Source organism: Urocampus carinirostris, chromosome 4 (genome assembly GCF_059441175.1).
Source record: "Urocampus carinirostris isolate Australia breed hairy pipefish chromosome 4, RoL_Ucar_1.0, whole genome shotgun sequence".
In the NCBI taxonomy this organism is placed as follows: Eukaryota; Metazoa; Chordata; class Actinopteri; order Syngnathiformes; family Syngnathidae; genus Urocampus; species Urocampus carinirostris.
In genome coordinates this window covers 11,943,601-11,962,820 of record NC_142352.1, presented here as the reverse complement: position 1 = coordinate 11,962,820, position 19,220 = coordinate 11,943,601, and the positions used below count along the sequence as shown (strand labels likewise).

At 41.1% G+C, this 19,220-nt stretch overlaps 1 protein-coding gene across 1 annotated transcript; it reads right to left on the bottom strand.

The window, feature by feature from the left end:
- Nucleotides 1–1,091: 1,091 nt before the first annotated feature.
- LOC148366836 (retinaldehyde-binding protein 1-like) lies at nt 1,092–18,850 on the bottom strand. Its single transcript, XM_088333651.1, has 7 exons — nt 18,816–18,850; nt 14,199–14,327; nt 13,932–14,136; nt 8,366–8,544; nt 7,223–7,375; nt 4,862–4,978; nt 1,092–1,495 (listed from the first exon to the last, which is right to left on the bottom strand). Exons 1-7 carry the CDS (start codon nt 18,822–18,824, stop codon nt 1,349–1,351), a joined length of 939 nt encoding a protein of 312 aa, XP_088189777.1. The 5' UTR covers nt 18,825–18,850; the 3' UTR covers nt 1,092–1,348.
- Nucleotides 18,851–19,220: the final 370 nt, after the last annotated feature.

Here is a 19,220-nt window from a genome sequence, read left to right as displayed (position 1 = left end):
GTATTTAATGTATATCTGTGGTATTATCTTTTTTTCTTTTCAGAATTAAAGCAAAATAATATATTCAGACCCTGTTTTAAGTACTAAATTTCATAGTCATGTTGTAATTATAGAATATTTTTGTAGTATTTCTATAGTATTGATGCAGTAGTATTGTTGTAGTACTTCTCTAGTATGTTTTGTAGTATTACTGTAAAAATAATTTGTAGTATTGCTGCAGTATTTTGGTAGTATTGCTTCACTTGTGTTACTGTAGTAGTATTTCTGTACTAGTATTTTTGTACTTATAGTATTTCTTAAGTAGTATTTTTTGAAGCATTTCTGTAGTACTTCTTTTTTCTTTTCAGAATTAAGACAAAGTAATAGGTCCCCCTTTTAAGCACTTAATTTGATATTTAGTTTTGCAGTATTCCTAGTTTTTTGTAGTATTTCTTAAGAATAGTAAATACTGTAGTTGTATTTTTGTAGTATTTCTGTAGTAGTATTTTTGTATGATAGTATTATTGTAGAAGTGTGTTTATTGTATTTCTGTAGTATATATTCTTTCTCAGAATCAAAACAACATTATACATTCAGTCCCTGTTTTAAGCACTAAATTTGATATTTAACTTAGTAGATATTTTGTAATGCGTTTGCAGTTTTTCCTGTAATATTGCTGTTGTAGTATTTTCTAGTACTCTAGTACTATTGTAGTAATCTTATATTTTTCCAGTAGTATTTCTGTTGTATTTTTGTAGTATCTCTGTAGTTGTATTTTTTTTAGGAGTAGATTTTAGTATTTATGTAGTGTTACTTTAGTATTTTTTCTGTAGTAGTATTTTTGCATTTCAGTACTACTGCAGTCGGGGTTTTTTTTTAGCATTTCTGTAGTATTTTTTTTCTTGTTAGAATTAAAGCAGAATAATATATTAGGTCCTTGTTTTGCAGCACTAAATATGATTTTGTTTAGTAGCAATTGTGTAGTATTTGTGTAGTAGAAACACAAAAGACAATAGTAACAACGCTGAGACTAAAGAAAAACATTTTTTCATTTGTAGTACTTCCTTTACTATTGAATATATATTGTCATGGTTTGACCATCTTTCTTTGAAAAAACCCGACAGGCTACATGTGGCCCTCGAACCGCAGTTAGCCCACCCCTGATCCAGCCGGTTTAAAGGCACATTTTGCAAAACCAAAGCAGGAACGCTAAATAGAAATATCAACTTCACGTAACAAAACATTGTCATCACCTCCAACTACATTTTGCTATATTTACTTCTTTTAGCTTAGCACTAAATATCTTACAATGAAAAATCGAAAATCTTAAGTTTTCGCTCTAGATTTTAATCAACCCGTCACGGAAGTCTCAGAGAGCCGTGTCCTCGGAGCCGAAGAGCCTGTTGGCGATGGCCTGGTAGTCCGTCACACGGGCCTTCCCATCAAAATCCGCAGGCAAGATGTCGGCGTCAAATTCTTTTAAGTAGTTGTCCAGCTCGTCCCCGTGAATAAACACCTACGGCGGAAGAGATCGCAACTCATTCGCCGACGTACTTGTTAGAATTGGACATACTGTACACAGTGCTTTGCAAAAATATTGCCCTGGAAAATTAAACTTTTGGACATTTTACCATAAGTCAGGCTTTAAACTCAAGACACAAAGGTGAAAAGTAACTAATTTTGTATTGAAGGATTTTTTATATTTGACTATAAGGGATTTTGTACGATCAAATACAAATTACCGTATTTTCCTCACTCTAAGGCGCTCCTAAAAGCCTTTATTTTTTTTAAAAGCTGACCATGCGCCTTATAATACAGTGCGCCTTATATATGGATCAATATTAAGTCTCAAAGTCTTGCAACTAAGGCAAGCATCCGCCGACTAGATTTTCCCCCGAAGGCGAAGTCGTCTGCGGTGTATGCTGGGATTTATATACCGGCGTTTCATTTCCTAACCAATGTGTAATCATCATTTGAATCAGCCACTATTGGCTGAAGTTATTTGGAGGTAAAGGGGGCGGATCCTTTTTATCATTTACAGGCTCGCATAGGCTAAAGGGGCGAAACAAAGCCTGCGATTGGCCGAAAAAGAGGAATGTGAATCACAGTTGGGTTGCACTACGGCATAGAGAAAACATTTTTTACTATTCTGTATTTGTAAATGTTTTACTCTCCTGGATTTACTACACTCACGGTTGTAAGAAGACCATGGTTACGTATCTTTATTGAACGTGATGGCTGCAAGAGAACTTAGGTGAGCTATGCGGCTTTATATTTTCCCGGTATCTTGTTTTAGAACGATCTTGATGTTTCTGTGATGAGTCTATTTTTAAACTAAATTCAATTCAAAGTGTTTATTGTCATATGCACAGTAAAGAACCCCGTTTCCCTGCACAATAAAATTCTTACTTTGCTGTCCACACAGTTGCGAGCGAAAAAGAAAATAGAAACTAAGGAATGGTTGGCATTTCTTGAATCCCAAGACTTTAACCTTCCGAATGATATTTGGAACGATGCATTTGAGTGACATCGTACGGACACCGCATCCGCACGTGTCTACTACACGTATTTGCTTGTTTGCAAGCTTTGGGAATGTTAAGGGGGTAATAAGTTTGACTGAACTATCTGACTGTTTTGTCAACGTTCCCATGGTAGCGCCTTATAATCCGGTGCGCCTTATGTATGGAAAATATAGGACCAAAAACTATTTTTTGGGGGTGCGCCCTATAACCCGGTGCGCCTTATAGTGCGGAAAATACGGTACATTTAATGCAAAAGATATTCACTGGCTGAGCTGTGGGGCAGGTCATTGCAACCTTGTGAAGAATGATGTTTACAGAAACAACGGGAACTGGGACAAGGGCTGATAAGATAATCAGTACATCCAACGACGGAGAGGGGGAAGAACAAAGCCCTGATGACGTGGAAACGCGTGGGGATGTTTTTACCATGACAGACATCGAGGAGCCGTTGAGCCCACGTGGGGGGCTTTTCCTGGCGCGCCCATGGGAGGAGCCGACACGCTAGCTTGGGAGAAAGACGTGGGTCGAGAGAAGAACTTCAGAAGATCGGAGATCGAGAGGGACAATCGAGAGAAGAGGCTCGACGAAGCCTCGAGCGACACTAATTCGATGGAGTTCCCTTAGTTAAATACTTTGTGAAATTAAATCTGACCCTGTGTGGAAATGCCGGTCTCTTGTCAGTCTTTTCACGAAAGAAACGAGCATGCATTGTTAGGTGAATGAAGGTTATGTTTGGTTAATGGAGTCAGATAACTAATTCGAACAATTAGGTAAACGGTACATTTTAATAGTTTATTTCCTAACAGTATGTTGCTTACAAATAAAAAATGAAAAAGTAGGCGTTGCGTTTGAGTTAATACTTTGTACACCCCTTTTTTTGCTACCGAATACAGCCACAAGTCTTTTTTGGGTATGTCTCTATAAGTTTTGCACATCTTGAAACTGAAAATTTGGCCCATTCTTCCTTACAAAGCAGCTCAAGTTCCTTAAGGTTTGATGGCGATCATTTTTGCCCAATATAATTCTGATCTTGCAAGAAATGCTTCATAGCAAGGGTGTCCAACATGGTGCCTGCAAACCTGAAAATAGCTCAACAGTTGTTGGTCACTGTGATTTTCTAGTAAAATACGTTATTAGTGGTTGACTGAGTCTATTTAACCCTACTTCTGATAAATAACCTGTAATAACATATTTACAACATAGTAATAACATAATGAGCTGTTTTTTTATTTTTATTTTTAGAAATGCATATCAAACAGGGTACACTTTGTGCTAATTAGTAACTAAAAGTAACTGGCTGCTTAAAAAAGGATTGGAGATCCCTGCTCTATTGGTTTGACCTCTGGACTTTGGTTTACATCGATAGTCTTAAACCATTCCATTGTAGATTTTGTTTTATGTTTAGGGTCATTGTCCTGTTGGAAGGTGAACCTGTCTCTTGCAGAATCCAAATAATTTTTTTGCCTGATTCATCCTATATTTGGCTCCATCCATCTTCCCATCAACTCTTCTCGGTCCTTGCTGAAGAAAATAAACTCCTTCATATGATGCTGCCACCACCATGTTTGACAGTGGGGATGGTGTTTTCAGGGTGATGTGTAGTGTTACGCCTATGCCAAATCGTGCTTTGCATTCAGCCCAAAAAGTTCGATTTTGGTCTAGTCTGGATAAAGTACCTTGTTCCACATGTGGCTTCTTGCAAAAACCAAATGGGCCTTTTTATGGTATTCTTTAATAAAGTACTTTCTTCTTGCCACTCTTCCATAAAGGGTAGGTGTTTGTCTTAAGCACAGATTATCCCACGTCAGCTGTTTATGCCTGCAGGTCATCCAATATGATCATGAGCCTCTTTAGAGGGAGATTCTACGTCTTGGTAGGTTTTGCAGTTATTCTATGCTCTCTCCATGCAGAAAATGTGTAAATATTGTCAAAACTTCTGGAATCCCATTCCTGCTTTCAGCTTTTCCACAACTTTATCGCAGACCTGCCGGATGTGTTCTTTAGTCTTCAAAAGGTTGTCTGTTCAGGTGAATTTAAACTGAGACTAAATGACAGACAGGTGCACCCTGTTTGACTCTGGTAGCCATTAAGGTCAACATTGGATCATTGGGAAACCTCTGGAGTCAGTTGGCTGAGAGAACAGGGGGGGCAATATTTTTGCAACACCTACTTTGTTGGGTTTTTTTTTTGTGGTAAATATGTTGAAACAATTTGGTTCTACTTTTTTGTTGATTCTTAGGGAATATTTCCATTTTTTTTTAGCTTGAAGCCTGAAATGTGGCAATATAACAAAAAGTACTTGAAGGGGGCAATACTTTTGCTAAGCACTGATGGTGTTGATGTCTAAATAAGACTCATACCCTCTCCAGCAGCTTGCTCTTCATGAAAGGCTTGACCACGTTGTAGGTAGTGGTGAAGTACCACGGCTGGTGGGTCACGTGGACCGCCTTGAACCGGGCTGGGAAGGAATCCTGCAGGTCCAAAAACCGCACGATAAAAATACAGTGGTGCCTCTTTATACAAGCGCTTCTAAACACAAGGGTTTGAATATACTCATTTTATATAGAAAGAAAATCTTGCTCTGCATACAATGGATATTCCAGGTCAAGCGCATTCCCACAGGCTACCACTAGAGACCGCTCACGCTTCATCAACTCGTTCCAGTTTGTGCATGCAAACTCGCACGAAAAAAAAAGTGTGCCTTAAAATTGTTTTGTGTGGACGTTCATTTTACAGGCATGGAAATCTCGGCTATCACGGTTGCCTTGGCGCCCAATTGGCCTCTGCCGTGTGGCGCCAACTTCTGTCACGGTTGCCATGGCGCCCAATTGGCCCCGCCTGTGGGCGCCAGCTGCAGCTTGTTGACAGATTGGCTCCCTGTCAGTATTTAAACTCTGTCCTGTGAGTTCCTTTTGTCGGTCCGTCTGCGAATCTCCGTTTTTACACGGCAAGCCCCTTTTCGCCTGTCCTGTGTTTTTGCCCCTGTTTTTCCGCTACGATCTGTTTTGAGCTAGACCACGTCCGCTCTCTTGTCCCGAATTGAAATGAAATGAAATGATCTGCATTTATATAGCGCTTTTCAAGTCATTAATGACTTCCCAAAGTGCTTTACAGTGTGCTTCACATTTCCCAATAGCGGCCTTGTATTGCAGCCATGTAAGACGCTAACCTGCTTATTGGGGGAATTAGGGGTTCAGTGTCTTACCCAAGGACACTTCGACATGTAACACGAACGAGCTGGGATTCGAACTGGGATCCCTTGATCCCAAGACGAGCGCTCTACCTCCTGAGCTACTGCCGCCTGCTTTGATTTCGACCACGTCTGTTCTCCCGCCCAAATAACGATCCGTTTTTGATCTCGACCACGTTTCCTCTCCTGGTTTTCGACTTTTTTCCGTTCCCGTTTGCATAGTAAGGAAGAAATGATACGACTTTGCTATATAAAATAGCAACTTAAGCATCGCTCGCTGCTGTTTCAGCCGCTCTATCTGCTCTCCATGTGATACATGGATACTGTGACTCTGGTGGGCGTGGCTTAGCTCTCTCTTTTACATTCAATAATTGCCTCCCGTATTAATAGTCACAGTTCCCCTTATTAAGCGATAATCGGCATTAGCTCAGTGGCATTAGCTCAGGAGGTAGACCGCTCGTCTTGGGATCAAGAGGTCGCAGGTTCGATTCCCGGCTCCTCCGTGTTATATGTCAAAGTGTCCTCCGCGGATTCCCGAATGCCCCCGATAGCAGGTAGTTGCCTTCCATGGCTGATGCTACTATTGGTTGGTTAGTGTGTAAAAGGGGAAAGTGTGAAGCAGATTGTAAAGCGCTTTGGGAGTTTTTCATTGACTTGGAAAGCGCTATATAAATGCAGACAATTTACATTTACGCGGCACCTATTTCCTCACAGCAAGACGATTTGGATTAGAGCCAAAATGAGCAAAACGAGATCAGTTCTTTGTTGTTGTATAGAAATTGATAGATGACGTACACAATTTGAAAAAACGTGTGAAAACCGTATACAAGTATGCAAAACTCCAATACCAAGCCTTGCAAAACGCATTTTGCACTACGCTCACCAATTCAATAGACAACTGCCTCCATAGAAGAGATAAAAATTTAAGCCCGAACTGAAATTCGGGTCGGGCCTAAAATGTCAATCATTACTTCAGGTTTGGGCCAGGCTTCTCTCTTGCTGACTTTTTTTTTTTAATTATTCTTTTTTTCACTGTTGAGGATCCGCATGCGCTATGGATTCTTCACATATAAAATATGACAATTTGGGTTTGCTTCGGGCTTGCTCCCCTCAAATCAAGTTAATTTCTCGGGCTCGGGCTGGTTCGTGCTTTAACACCTACGGCCCAGGTTGGGTCTGGCTGGATTTTTTTGGCCCTATCTTACCTCGACTCCATGGTGGGCGCTTATAGCAAATTTGGATTCTATTTCGTTAACGTCTTACTATTATTCTTATTACTGTATATATATTTTTAATTGTCCTTACTATTTAAAAGTGTTTTAGTGATCAGAAATATGTGTTTTATAGCTATTTAGTGATCACTAGTATGCTTCTGGGACTAATTTGTTTTTATTTCCTATCGGGAAAATTCACTCATTACATGAGCAATTTGACATACGAGCACGGTCCTGGAAAGAAATATGCTCATATAAAGAGGTACCACTGTATTTTCAGCGTTGCGTTAATGAAGTTGGGTGTGGCTGACCTGCAGCATGTCCACCATCTTCTTGAGCTCGGCCGGCTTAATCCCGGAGGCGTGCTGCATGGTGAAGCCTTTGAAATTCTCGATCAGGACAAAGCCGTTGATTTGGGTCTCTTCGTTTTCCAGCAACTTCTCCAGGATCACACAGTACGCTCGGAGAATCTAGTGCTCACACACACACAGGCACCAGACGGTCACTCATACTGATCCTAGTAAACCATAGTAAAGAGTGGACTATGCCAGTATACAATAGACAACATAACCAAAAACAGCTATACAGACACTGTCCTTCTTACGGACAAGATAGGTTCCGGACCATCATTCGTAAGTTGTATTTGTTCAAGTTGCTTCAGTGCTATATTTTGTATGTTTAAAGTTTATATAAGTGTGAAGTAGGCTTAAATGTATTTGCTCAAGCCGTGTATTTCTAACCAGTTTGATGTTCCCTTTTGGCGTCTCTCAGTCTTCGTATCTTTGTTTGAAGGTGTTGGTAACTTTACAGGGGGAGGGGGTGACATTTTATGTTTTATCTTTTTTTTTTATCTTTTGTCTTTTGTCTTGTGATCTCAATAAAACACAAAGGCAGGTTGAGGGAAAGCCAGAAGGAGCATGGCCAGCGAAATGAAAGAGTAAATTATTTGCTCCTCCCGGTCCTTCTCCAACTTCAGTTGTGAAAAAAACAAAGTCTTTGCCTGAATTTCCTTCTACGGTTAGCCAATATTTTCTTTTCGCTCTCCCACTTTTCAGTGGTTGTTTCAGACCCAACACAATAAGTATGTTTAAGTCTTGTAAAAGTAACCTGTATTTTTTGTACTAAATAATAAACATTTCGTAAAATAATATGCTGTATAAATACATATAAAGTTTAACATACTTTTGGGAGATGAGCTTCAAGAGTTAGGCAACTTCCTCCTCCGTGGTAGAAAGTTCCTCACAGCAAGACATTATGACATTCTCGTTGCATTGACTTCTTTCCTAATGGAGCGTTACCTATCTAGTGACGCTTTTATTCAAAATGAGCAGCAAATAGACTCATTTTAGGAGTTAAGGCAAGACAATAAAATGTTTTTTTGCTCTGCCAATGAAACGATAAAGAAGATCCAGGTTCCCATGTCAGTGTACTTAAAGACAAATGAAAACTGATTTGCCAACCTCGTCAAAGGTGATCTCCTCCAGGTCCCAGTTCTCGATGTTGAAAAGCAGGACCACGTGACCGTACTTGTCCCTGCTGGGTAAAACCACAGGGTAACCCGCCTCGATGGTGCTGCGGACCGCCTCGGGGGTCAGGTTCTCAAACAACTCGGGGTACTCCTTCCTGAAGCGTACGTAACCTGCAAACGGTTGCAACATGGCTGTTTTTGTTGTCACTGTGGGGGACCAGGTCTCTGTCGGTCATACACTAGGTCCCCCTGTGTGGTTCTGGGATTTTTACTCATCGTTTTTGTTATGGTTTTGATGCCGTGGGATGAGATCTTGCATGGAGATTTTCAGTGGACTTGTATGTCTTTTCTAAAAATTGCTACCACAGTTTATACCAAGCATTGTACCTTGGGTAAGACACTGGACCCCTTATGCCCCCGATAAGCAGGTAGGCGCCTTGCATGTATATCACCACCATTGGTGTGTGAGTGTGTGTGTGTGAATGGGTAAGTGTAAAGCACATTTTAATGCGCTTTGGGAGGTCTTCCTTGAAAAGTGCTACATAAATGCAGACCATTTACCCTTTTTTTGATTGTGCTTCACTAACTGTGAGTTTGTGTCTTGGACAGAATAGGTTTTGTACCAACAGAGTGAGGAAAATCAGGCTGGTCCTCAGAACTGGGTTTGAGAGTTAAGGTTCAGAATGCGTCGTAAGGATTGGAATAAGGGAATCGGTAATAGTTAACGTTTGAATGTCCTCACAATTTAAAAAGTACAATAGTCTCTCGTTTTTTGAAGGGATTGCGTTCCAAAAAACATCCTAGATAGTCCATTATCTGCACCGCTTATCCTCAGTAGGGTCGCGGGGGGTGCTAGAGCCCATCCCAGCTATCTTTGGGCAGTGGGCAGGGGACAGCCTGCACTGGTTGCCAGCCAGTCACAGGGCACACAGGGACAGACAATTCGCTCGCTCATTCACACCTAGGGACAATTTGGACCAGCCAATTAACCTGACATGCATGTTTTTGGAATGTGGGAGGAAACCCACGCAAGTACGGGGAGAATATGCAAACTCCACACAGGAAGGTTCGATATCATGACCTCAGAACTGTGCCCACAAGCGCTAACCACTACGCCAAGATAGTCAATACCCTCGATTTGTATGTATGTATACATTGTATATGAATATTTTAATTTTAGTTCCTGGGTTTTTAAATGTTAACGTTTACATAGAATGTAAAGTTAATTCTTTTTTATAATCTTTTTTTTCCTCCATTGTTATCATTTTATTTCTTTTGTTTCTTTTGATCTATTTTTGTGTTTTGTTTGGTTTTTTCCCTTTTTAATTCATTCCGTTCATGACGCTAAATAATAATGAATCATGTATTCAAGCGACAAAAACAACCTGAAGAGCCGTTTGGGTCTCTATTCAACTGACTCAAATACTGCTCAGAAATTATAAATTCTTTGACATGCAACATCTTTTTGAAGGAACGGAAATAGATACTTTCCCTGGTATCTTGTTACTTTTACTATGGAGTAATTCAGTTACTAACTCAGTTACCTTTTGGAAGAAGTACTGTGTGACTATAACTAATTACTTTTTTTAAATAACGTGCCCAACACAGATCTTATACAACACTAATAACGTTATTATAGTTAAATAATAATATAATAATAATTTCCTTGTATTGTCATTCTGTGTAACAATGTACACAGAACGAAATGTCGATTGCACCTGACCCGTTGTAGCGAGCCGATGCAGCCGCAGCCAACAGAGGGCGCCGCCGACCACTTTTTAAGTCTTAGGAATGACTCGGCCGGGGCGCGAACCACCGACCTCCCAGTCTCAAAGCGGGCGCCTTACCATCTAGGCTACTGAGCTGGTAAACTGGACAGTATCGATTTTAAGAATACAGTATCGATCTGATCCAAGTACTCGATCAGTATCAATATTTGGATCGATATGCCCACACTTAATCTACATCCTTGTGGATTACGCAGTCGATTTGGGGCAACTATTACTATTATAATTATACTTTTATTGCTAATGTTATTATCAGGGGTGGCCGTGATAATATTGTCTGTGGTACAGAAGAGGTAGGGGACCATTGGACCTACAGTGGAACCTCGGTTTTTGAACGCCTCTCAGTTCGAACAAATCGGTTCTCGACCAAAAATTTCGAGAAATTCTTGCTTCGCTTTTCGTTCAGGGTACTCCGATTGTCTCCCACAAAAATCGGAGTTCGAACGCCGGTACGCTAGGGGGCGACGCTGAGCGGCGTGCGAGTGTAGATTGCCCCCACCCCTCGTAAAGAACTGTTGTCACGTGAGCGCGCACTCCTTTTTGCTTTCGTTTTTAATATCGGTGAACGTGAGTGTTTTAACCCCCTAATTATGCCTCGGAAGAAGGTCGGTGCAAGCAGCAAAGTTGCTACAGGTGGAAAAAGAAGAGTAGTGCGTACAACTATTGCATTCAAGAAAGAAATAATAGCAAAATATGAAGAAGATGTGCGAGTCTCCCTTCTTTTGAGGGAATAGAGCATGGCTTCTACAGACCACCACAAAGGTAAGAAATCCTATTCATAAATCTTTTCTTTATCCTTTAACCGCTCACCACTTGTTGTGGAGGCCCGGGTGCTAAATGACGTGTAAATGACCTGATTTTTTTATTTTTACACGTTCATGTTAGCGTAATCTTTCGTACTGAAGATTACGATAACGCGAACGTACGATTAGCCTGGGTTAGCTTCATGTTTACGTTCATGGTAAACATTCGGGGTGTTGGAACGGATTAAAACGATTTTACATTACTTTTAATGGGAAAAAACGATTTCGGTGATCGACCAAATCGGTTTTCGAACAGGGTTCTGGAACGGATTATGGTCGAGAACCGAGGTTCCACTGTATAAGCAAATCAATCATTATAGTAAAATTAAGAAAAATAATCATTATTAAAATATGATTAGGGCAGCACGGCGGCGCAGTGGTTAGCGCGTGTGCGGCACAGTTCTAAGGTCTTGGGAACCTCCTGTGTGGGTTCAAATCCAGCTACCAACCTTCCTGTGCGGAGTTTGTATGTTCTCCCCGTGCTTGCGTGGGTTTCCTCCGGGTACTCCGGTTTTCTCCCACATTCCAAAGACATGCATTTCAGATGGATTGGCCGGTCCAAATTGTCCCTAAGTGTGAATGAGCGAGCGAGTTGTCTGTCCCTGTGTGCCCTGCGATTGGCTGGCAACCAGTTCAGGGTGTCCCCTGCCCACTGCCTGATGATTGCTGGGATGGGCTCCAGCACCCCCGCGACCCTACTGAGGATAAGCGGTGCAGCTAATGAGATGGGATGAGATGAAAATATGATTACCCAACCAAGAAAAACTTGTAGTACTCTGCAGTGAAGTTCCCACCGGTGCACTGTTAGTTCACCAGTAAAACAAACTTACTGTCCCAGTTGGACACAAAGGACGTCTTTGTTAGGGACTCATCAGAGCCTCCAATTAACAATCTGTCTCCATGATGGACCACTTTCATGTTAAACCGGAGCACAAAAGAGGCCTCCCTTTCAATTATTCGAGTTATCAGTAACGGAATGTGAAGCAATGCTAACATAATGAAACAAACATAGCTTAAGTATTTCCCACCCCCAATAACTTTTTGGAATATTGCCACATTTCAGGCTTCAAACTTGAAGCTAAAACACTCAAAATGTTTTACAAGAAGTGTGAAGTGGAAGCAAATTATTTCTACACTGTATATTATATTTACGACAAAAAATAAAAAGTAGGTGTTGCAAAATGATCCAATGTTGACCTATATGGAAGACAAAGTGCATTTAAGTGTCAATTTAAATGCACCAGAACAGACAGCATTATAAAGCTTTATGAACACTAAAGAACGGGGGGGGATAAATTTGTAGAAAAGTTCAAAGAATGGAAAATAAGCCAAATTTACACATCTCTTGCGAGCAATAATATTAAAATGGAGGTAGCATCAAAACGCTGCAAACCTACCAAGACCTGGCCCTCCAACTAAACTTTTGGCCCAAAAAAGGAGAAATCTAATCAGAAAAGCAACCAAGAGTTCATGGCCCAAACAAGGAGAAATCTAATCAGAAAAGCAACCAAGAGTTTATGGCCTAAACAGAGAAAAATCTAATCAGAAAAGCAACCAATCGTTTATGGCCCAAAAAAGGAGAAATCTAATCAGAAAAGCAACCAAGAGTTTATGGCCCAAACAAGGAGAAATCTAATCAGAAAAGCAACCAAGAGTTTATGGCCTAAACAAAGAAAAATCTAATCAGAAAAGCAACCAATCGTTTATGGCCCAAAAAAGGAGAAATGTAATCAGAAAAGCAACCAAGAGTTTATGGCCCAAACAAAGAGAAATCTAATCAGAAAAGCAACCAAGAGTTTATGGCCCAAACAAGGAGAAATCTAATCAGAAAAGCAACCAAGAGTTTATGGCCTAAACAAAGAAAAATCTAATCAGAAAAGCAACCAATCGTTTATGGCCCAAAAAAGGAGAAATGTAATCAGAAAAGCAACCAAGAGTTTATGGCCCAAACAAAGAGAAATCTAATCAGAAAAGCAACCAAGAGGCCCATAATCACAATTATGACCTGTGGGCATACAAAGCTGAGGTGGGGAAAATCTGTGTATTCGTCACACTCTGTATAAATCTGCCCTTCATGGAAGAGTGGAAAGAAGAAAGCCCTCTCTGAAAAAATACCATAAAAAAAGCCTGTTTGGGGTTTAAAAGAAGTCACATGGGAGACACAAATCACATGGAAAAGGGGGCTATGGTGGGTCCAAAATGTAACTTTTCGGGCCGAATGCAAATCGTTACATTTGGCATAAAAGTATCACTGCACATCACCCTGAAAATTCCATGCCCGCTGTCAAACATGGTGGTTGCAGGATCATGCTCTGGGGTTGGTTTACTTCAGCAGGGACTGGGAAGATTGTTAGAGTTTATGGGAAGATGTATGGAGCCAAATAAAGGGTGATTCAGGCAGAAAATCGGTTGGAGTCTGCAAGGGACCTGAGAATGGGGTGCAGGTTTACCTTCCGACAGGACAATGGAATAGTTTGAAACTAACAATATAAAAGAGGGATAGAATGGCCAGGTCCAGTCCTCAATCCTATAGAGCATTTGTGGAAAGATCTGAAAAACTGCGAATAAACAAAAATCAAACCTTTAGGAATTTGAACTGTTTCATAAGGAAGAATGGGCAATTATTTATGTTTCAAACTATGCCCATTTTATAGAGACATAATCCAAAATACTCTTGGCTGTGATCACAGCAAAATGAGGTTGTACAAAATATTAACTCAAAGGGGGCCAATAATTTTGCAACACCTACCTTTCAATGATTTATCTGTTAACATTGTATAAAATGTTGAATACATTTGGTTTCACGTTTGTCTCACATGTTGTTGATTTTTAGAAAATGTTTTGAGTTTTTTTATCTGTAAATTTAAGCCTGTAAAAAAATCTTGAGAGGGGGAGGGAGGCAACAAACTAGCACAGAGACAAGGGGACAGAGTGTTTAAATTGCAATGATGCTGCTTAAGATGATTACCCTTCATGAGATCATACGCCCTGACCACATCAAACTTGCGGGCCCGGAGGAAGCGAAGGATCAGAGCGTCGGGCTTGTCCCCGAAACGCTCCAGCACCAGCTTGGCCAGGTCATCTCCCTCGGCCGTCCTCTCCTTCATCATGGAGCGAAGGTCCTTCAGAGATAACGCCCTCCTCTCCTCGGTCTCGTTCAGCTCGTCTTTGGCCTGAACGGCGTAGTGGAATGTTCAGAACCGAATCCTTGCGTGCCCGTCCAAAAACGTGTCACCTTTTGTGCGGTGTGGCCGGGCATTTTGTGACATGGCCCAAACACAGGCCCGTGATCCTTCACCGTCAGATGCTCCAACTTAGCTCTCATGGCCTGCTCATCTTCTGACACCACACGAAAAGATCCAGTCTGTGTGAAAAACCAAGTGACTTTGATGATTTTTAGTACATAATACACAGAGGACTGTAAATTTTAACTGCGTTATAGGTGTATCTTTCCCGAAAATAAGAAAGAGTAAGATAAGGTAAGGTATTCATTGTTAAGGACCCACTCATGGTGCGGAAACTCAGATTAGTGTAGTAACAGAGGTCTTTTTCAGACAGGGTTCAAGACATGAAAGGTCAGGTATCAGGGGAAAAGTCGTGGTCCAAGAGGCAGGCGAGGGGTCGGTGGTCCTAAACTCAATCAGCGAAGGTTTACAGTCCAAGAAGAGCAGGCGAAGGTTTGGTACACTAGATTAACAAAAGCCTGGGGCAAAAAATAAGATAAGGTAAGGTATTTATTGTTGAGGACCCACTCATGGTACAGAAACTCAGATTAGTGTAGTAACAGAGGTCTTTTTCGGACAGGGTTCAAGACATGAAAGGTCAGGTAGCAGGGGAAAAGTCGTGGTCCAAGAGGCAGGCGAGGGGTCGGTGGTCCTAAACTCAATCAGCGAAGGTTTACAGTCCAAGAAGAGCAGGCGAAGGTTTGGTACACTGGATTAACAAAAGCCTGTGGCAAAAAATAAGATAAGGTAAGGTATTTATTGTTGAGGACCCACTCATGGTGCGGAAACTCAGATTAGTGTAGTAACCGAGGTCTTTTTCATACAGGGTTCAAGACATGAAAGGTCAGGTAGCAGGGGAAAAGTCGTGGTCCAAGAGGCAGGCGAGGGTCGGTGGTCTTAAACTCAATCAGTGAAGGTGGCAGTCCAAGAAGGGCAGGCGAAGGTTTGGTACACTGGATTAACAAAACCCTGGGGCGAGAGTAAGATAAATTAAGGTATTTATTGTTGAGGACCCACTCATGGTGCAGAAACTCAGATTAGTGTAGTAACAGAGGTCTTTTTCGGACAGGGTTCAAGACATGAAAGGTCAGGTAGCAGGGGAAAAGTCGTGGTCCAAGAGGCAGGCGAGGGGTCGGTGGTCCTAAACTCAATCAGTGAAGGTGGCAGTCCAAGAAGGGCAGGCGAAGGTTTGGTACACTGGATTAACAAAACCCTGGGGCGAGAGTAAGTTAAATTAAGGTATTTATTGTTGAAGACCCACTCATGGTGCGGAAACTCAGATTAGTGTAGTAACAGAGGTCTTTTTCGGACAGGGTTCAAGACATGAAAGGTCAGGTAGCAGGGAAAAGTCGTGGTCCAAGAGGCAGGCGAGGGCTCGGTGGTCCTAAACTCAATCAGCGAATGTGACAGTCCAAGAATGGTAGGCGAATGTTTAGCATTAGCATTAGAGATCGCAGGTTTGAATCCCGCCTCCTCTGTGTCATATGTTGAAGTGCCCTTGGGCAAGCCCCCAATAAGCAGGTCGGCACCTTGCATGGCTGCATGGCCGCTACTGGTGTGTGAGTGTGTGAATGGGTAAGTGTGAAGCCCATTGTAAAGCACTTTGGGAGGTCTCCATTGACTTGAAAAGCGCTATATGAATGCAGACCATTTACCATTTAGTACACTGGATTAACAAAAGGCTGGGGCAAGAGTTCTTGGAACGTGTCAATGAAGGCAATAAACTAGCACAGAGACAAGGGGACAGAGTGTTTGAATAGCGATGAGGGAGAGTCGTGTTAGGAGGGGAATCCGGTAACCACAGCTGCGACGAATTAACCAGGAAGTAAGTGACCAAATAAGGTAAGGTCGACATAGAGGGGAACCTACAGAGAGACAGTAACCAGAGTGCAGGAAGGTGACTTTTAATCTAAGATGTCGCTAACCCGTGATCAAGTAAAGGGTTTTTTTTGTAAGATTTTAAAGACAAAATAAAAAACAAATGTTATCGGCACTATGCTGATACCAGGTATCAGTGTTCGCTATTCCCTGTTCAACATTTTTTTGTCCATGCAAAATTAATTCCTGATGTAAGCTAAATAAGGGATTGAACCATAAGTGTATTATTGTAATAAAAAACACCACAATCCTTGTTGGGTTAGCATGCTGAAAGTAGCCGCCCACCAATAACAAATAGCAAAAATAACAGAGGCCCTCAAGCAAGTTTACCAGGTTGAGAAGTCCAGCTTTGTTAAAAGAAAGTATATTCCTCGGTTTAGCCAATCAGAATGCAGAGTACAATGCATAATGAAAATCTGTGAAATAGCGATAAAGAAACTAATCGTAATCATAAAAATAAGCCCAAAACTGCTGTGTTATCACTGGATTACTGGGGAACTAAATGACATTGGAAAAGGCACTAGCGTTTATTTATTTATCACAGTGTTACTTTCTCAAGGTACCACGTTGTCTCACCCTTTTAATCTTATGGGCGCAAGTAATTGGGAATTGGGCCTGAATCGCTGCAAGGGGGCGCCGTCCGCATTCGATTTTTCGATTTCTTTTTTACTCACGGTACCACATTGTCTCACCTTTTTATCTTGAAGACCTGTGTGATTGGCAAATTGTTGGGCGAAAGTTGATTTGGCGGAACTCATTCCCATAATGCTCCATTACAGTGCCAAGTTGTAAAACGGTTAAATGGAGAATTATGGGAATGAATTCAGCCAAAACAACTCTTATACAACGATCGACCAATAACTTGCGCCTCCAGGATAAAAAAAAAAATGGGACAACGTGTTTCAGTGAGTAAAAATAGTGTGATGATGAGATAGGATCAAATGCCCTTCTATGTTAACAACAGTGCTCTCAGTGCCGTGATCTGGGCTTTAATCTCGTTGCATCCAATGTTGAGCATGTGGGATTGGCAGCATTTGTCAATTGATTTAACATTGCCCAAATATTTACCACAACGAAAAACCTCACAAATCGAAGTTAATAATAATGAGAAAAAATCAACAGCCCCGTACCGGGCCGTGGCCTGTTGGTTGCCGACCACTGGTCCAGTGCATAAAACTGTTGGTGTGGTACAAAAGACTTCATCTCACTTATACATGTTTTAACTTAGCAGGACCAAATGAGAGAAATTGTGTAGTATGTATAATGTACTACTCTCCGGTCTCCTGAAGTCCAGCAGCTGGTACAAAATGCTGCAGAAAAGCTTTTAACTAAGACAAGGAAGTTTGGTCACATTATACCGATTTTAGCTAACCTGCATTGGCTCCCTGTTAACTTAAGATGTGATTCTAAGGTTATGTTGGTAGTATACAAAATCATGTTTGGACTTGCTCCCTCATATCTTTCAGATTTAATTTCCCCCTATGTTCCGGTCCGGAGCCTTCGCCTAGAAAATGCGGGTCTACTAGTGATCCCAAGAGCCAAGAAGAAATCAGCAGGTTCAAGAGTGTTCTCCATTCGGGCCCTGGTGCTGTGGAATGATCTTCCCCTTGAGATTCGATCTGCAACCTAAGTGGAACTGTTTAAATCTCCTTACCCTTACAAACTATCATATATATTGTTAATTAACATTTTCTTGTGAGATACTGAGTTGCTCGACATGAATGAAGTTTATTATAAATAAAAAGTTAAAAAAATGAAGTAGTTTGGACGTTCACCGTAGAAGGAAAAAATACATGCAAATATAATTAAGTAGAATAATACATTTTCTTATTCAAGTTATTAATTCATTCTCTGCATTAAATTATTGTTGGTAATATACTGATTAAAGGGATAACCGCAAACCTGTCTTTTTTCATTTTCTCCTGTTTTACTTCCTTTTTTTCTTAACTTCTTTATACAACATAATAATTCGTAATATAATGCATCAAAGCAAGTGAGCCGTTGGAGAGCCGGCTCTCTTTAATGAGTTGAGCCGAAAGAGCCGGTTCTCTAAAAAGAGACGGACTTCCTTTCACTACATCAAACCGCTCGCTTCGTTTGCAACTAAAAAATACCGAGATAGAGGCGACCGCGGCAAAGTCGTTTGACTTGATTGATTTGCCGTTTCGTGATAGTCGGTGTATACCGGATGGTACCCATCATTGACAAATTTTCGTTTTTCCGTACAGATTTTCTTGTACGTCGTACACGTCTTAAAATGCATTAAAAAACGTACTGTGTACGGCAAAAACGTACAGGTTGACCGGTATGGGATTACCTCATTTGCGGTCCATTCTCAAGGTTTTTTATTTTCCTCATGCTGAGGTTTTTGAGTTTTCCCTTGCCCTCAAGTAGGTTTTAGATCGGGGTGGTGTCATCATAGACTGTGGTTTGTGCAGCTCTTTGAGACTCCTTGTGATTAATGACTATACATATAAACCTGACTTGACTTGTATACGTTCCCACAATACCTTTGATTTTTCACAGAAGTCCGAAATGAAAACTTTTCAGCACACATCAGATCTAGTGACCTTAAATATCACACATGCTTCAAATCAGCCAAACCCTGAGCGATGTTCAGACATGGGTGACTGGTTAAGCTGCTTCACGTGATTATAGAAAAAGCTAAGTCTTCAAAAGAGATTAAGGATCCATCCCAGAGGCAACATCTAGCGACACAATAACATATCCCCTTGTTAGATTCAACTTACAGCGGCCATGCTTGCTTGAAGTCTCTCGCAGCAGCTTCACTGCGGGTAGAGATGTTAAATGAGAGAGGTATTTCAATCGTGATTTTAAATGTTTATTTCTTTATTTTAACCAGTACTTTAAGCCACAGGGTATAAGAAGTATTTGTCACATTTCATTCAATTCCGATAACTCCACTTTGTTAAATTAAGTCTTACCGTACATGCTGCTTGAATGGATCTCAAAGTATTTAGCAATTATGAATGTGACTTAAATCCTCATCTCAGTGATTTAAGATCAGATACTGGGGGGGATAAAAAAAAGCAGTCTTACCTTCAGATGGTTGAGTTTGATGAGTATGAGAGGAGTGAGGAGCAGGATGAGAAAAGAGGAAAATTGGCCAGAAGGGGCGGAAAAACGATTGGCTC

Coding starts and splice junctions, on each gene's coding strand:
- LOC148366836 (XM_088333651.1), bottom strand. Junction 14,137..14,198: donor CCGGCCACACCGCACAAAAG/GTGACACGTTTT, acceptor TACGCCGTTCAG/GCCAAAGACGAGCTGAACGA. Junction 1,496..4,861: donor AGAGCAAGCTGCTGGAGAGG/GTATGAGTCTTA, acceptor CTTCCGCCGTAG/GTGTTTATTCACGGGGACGA.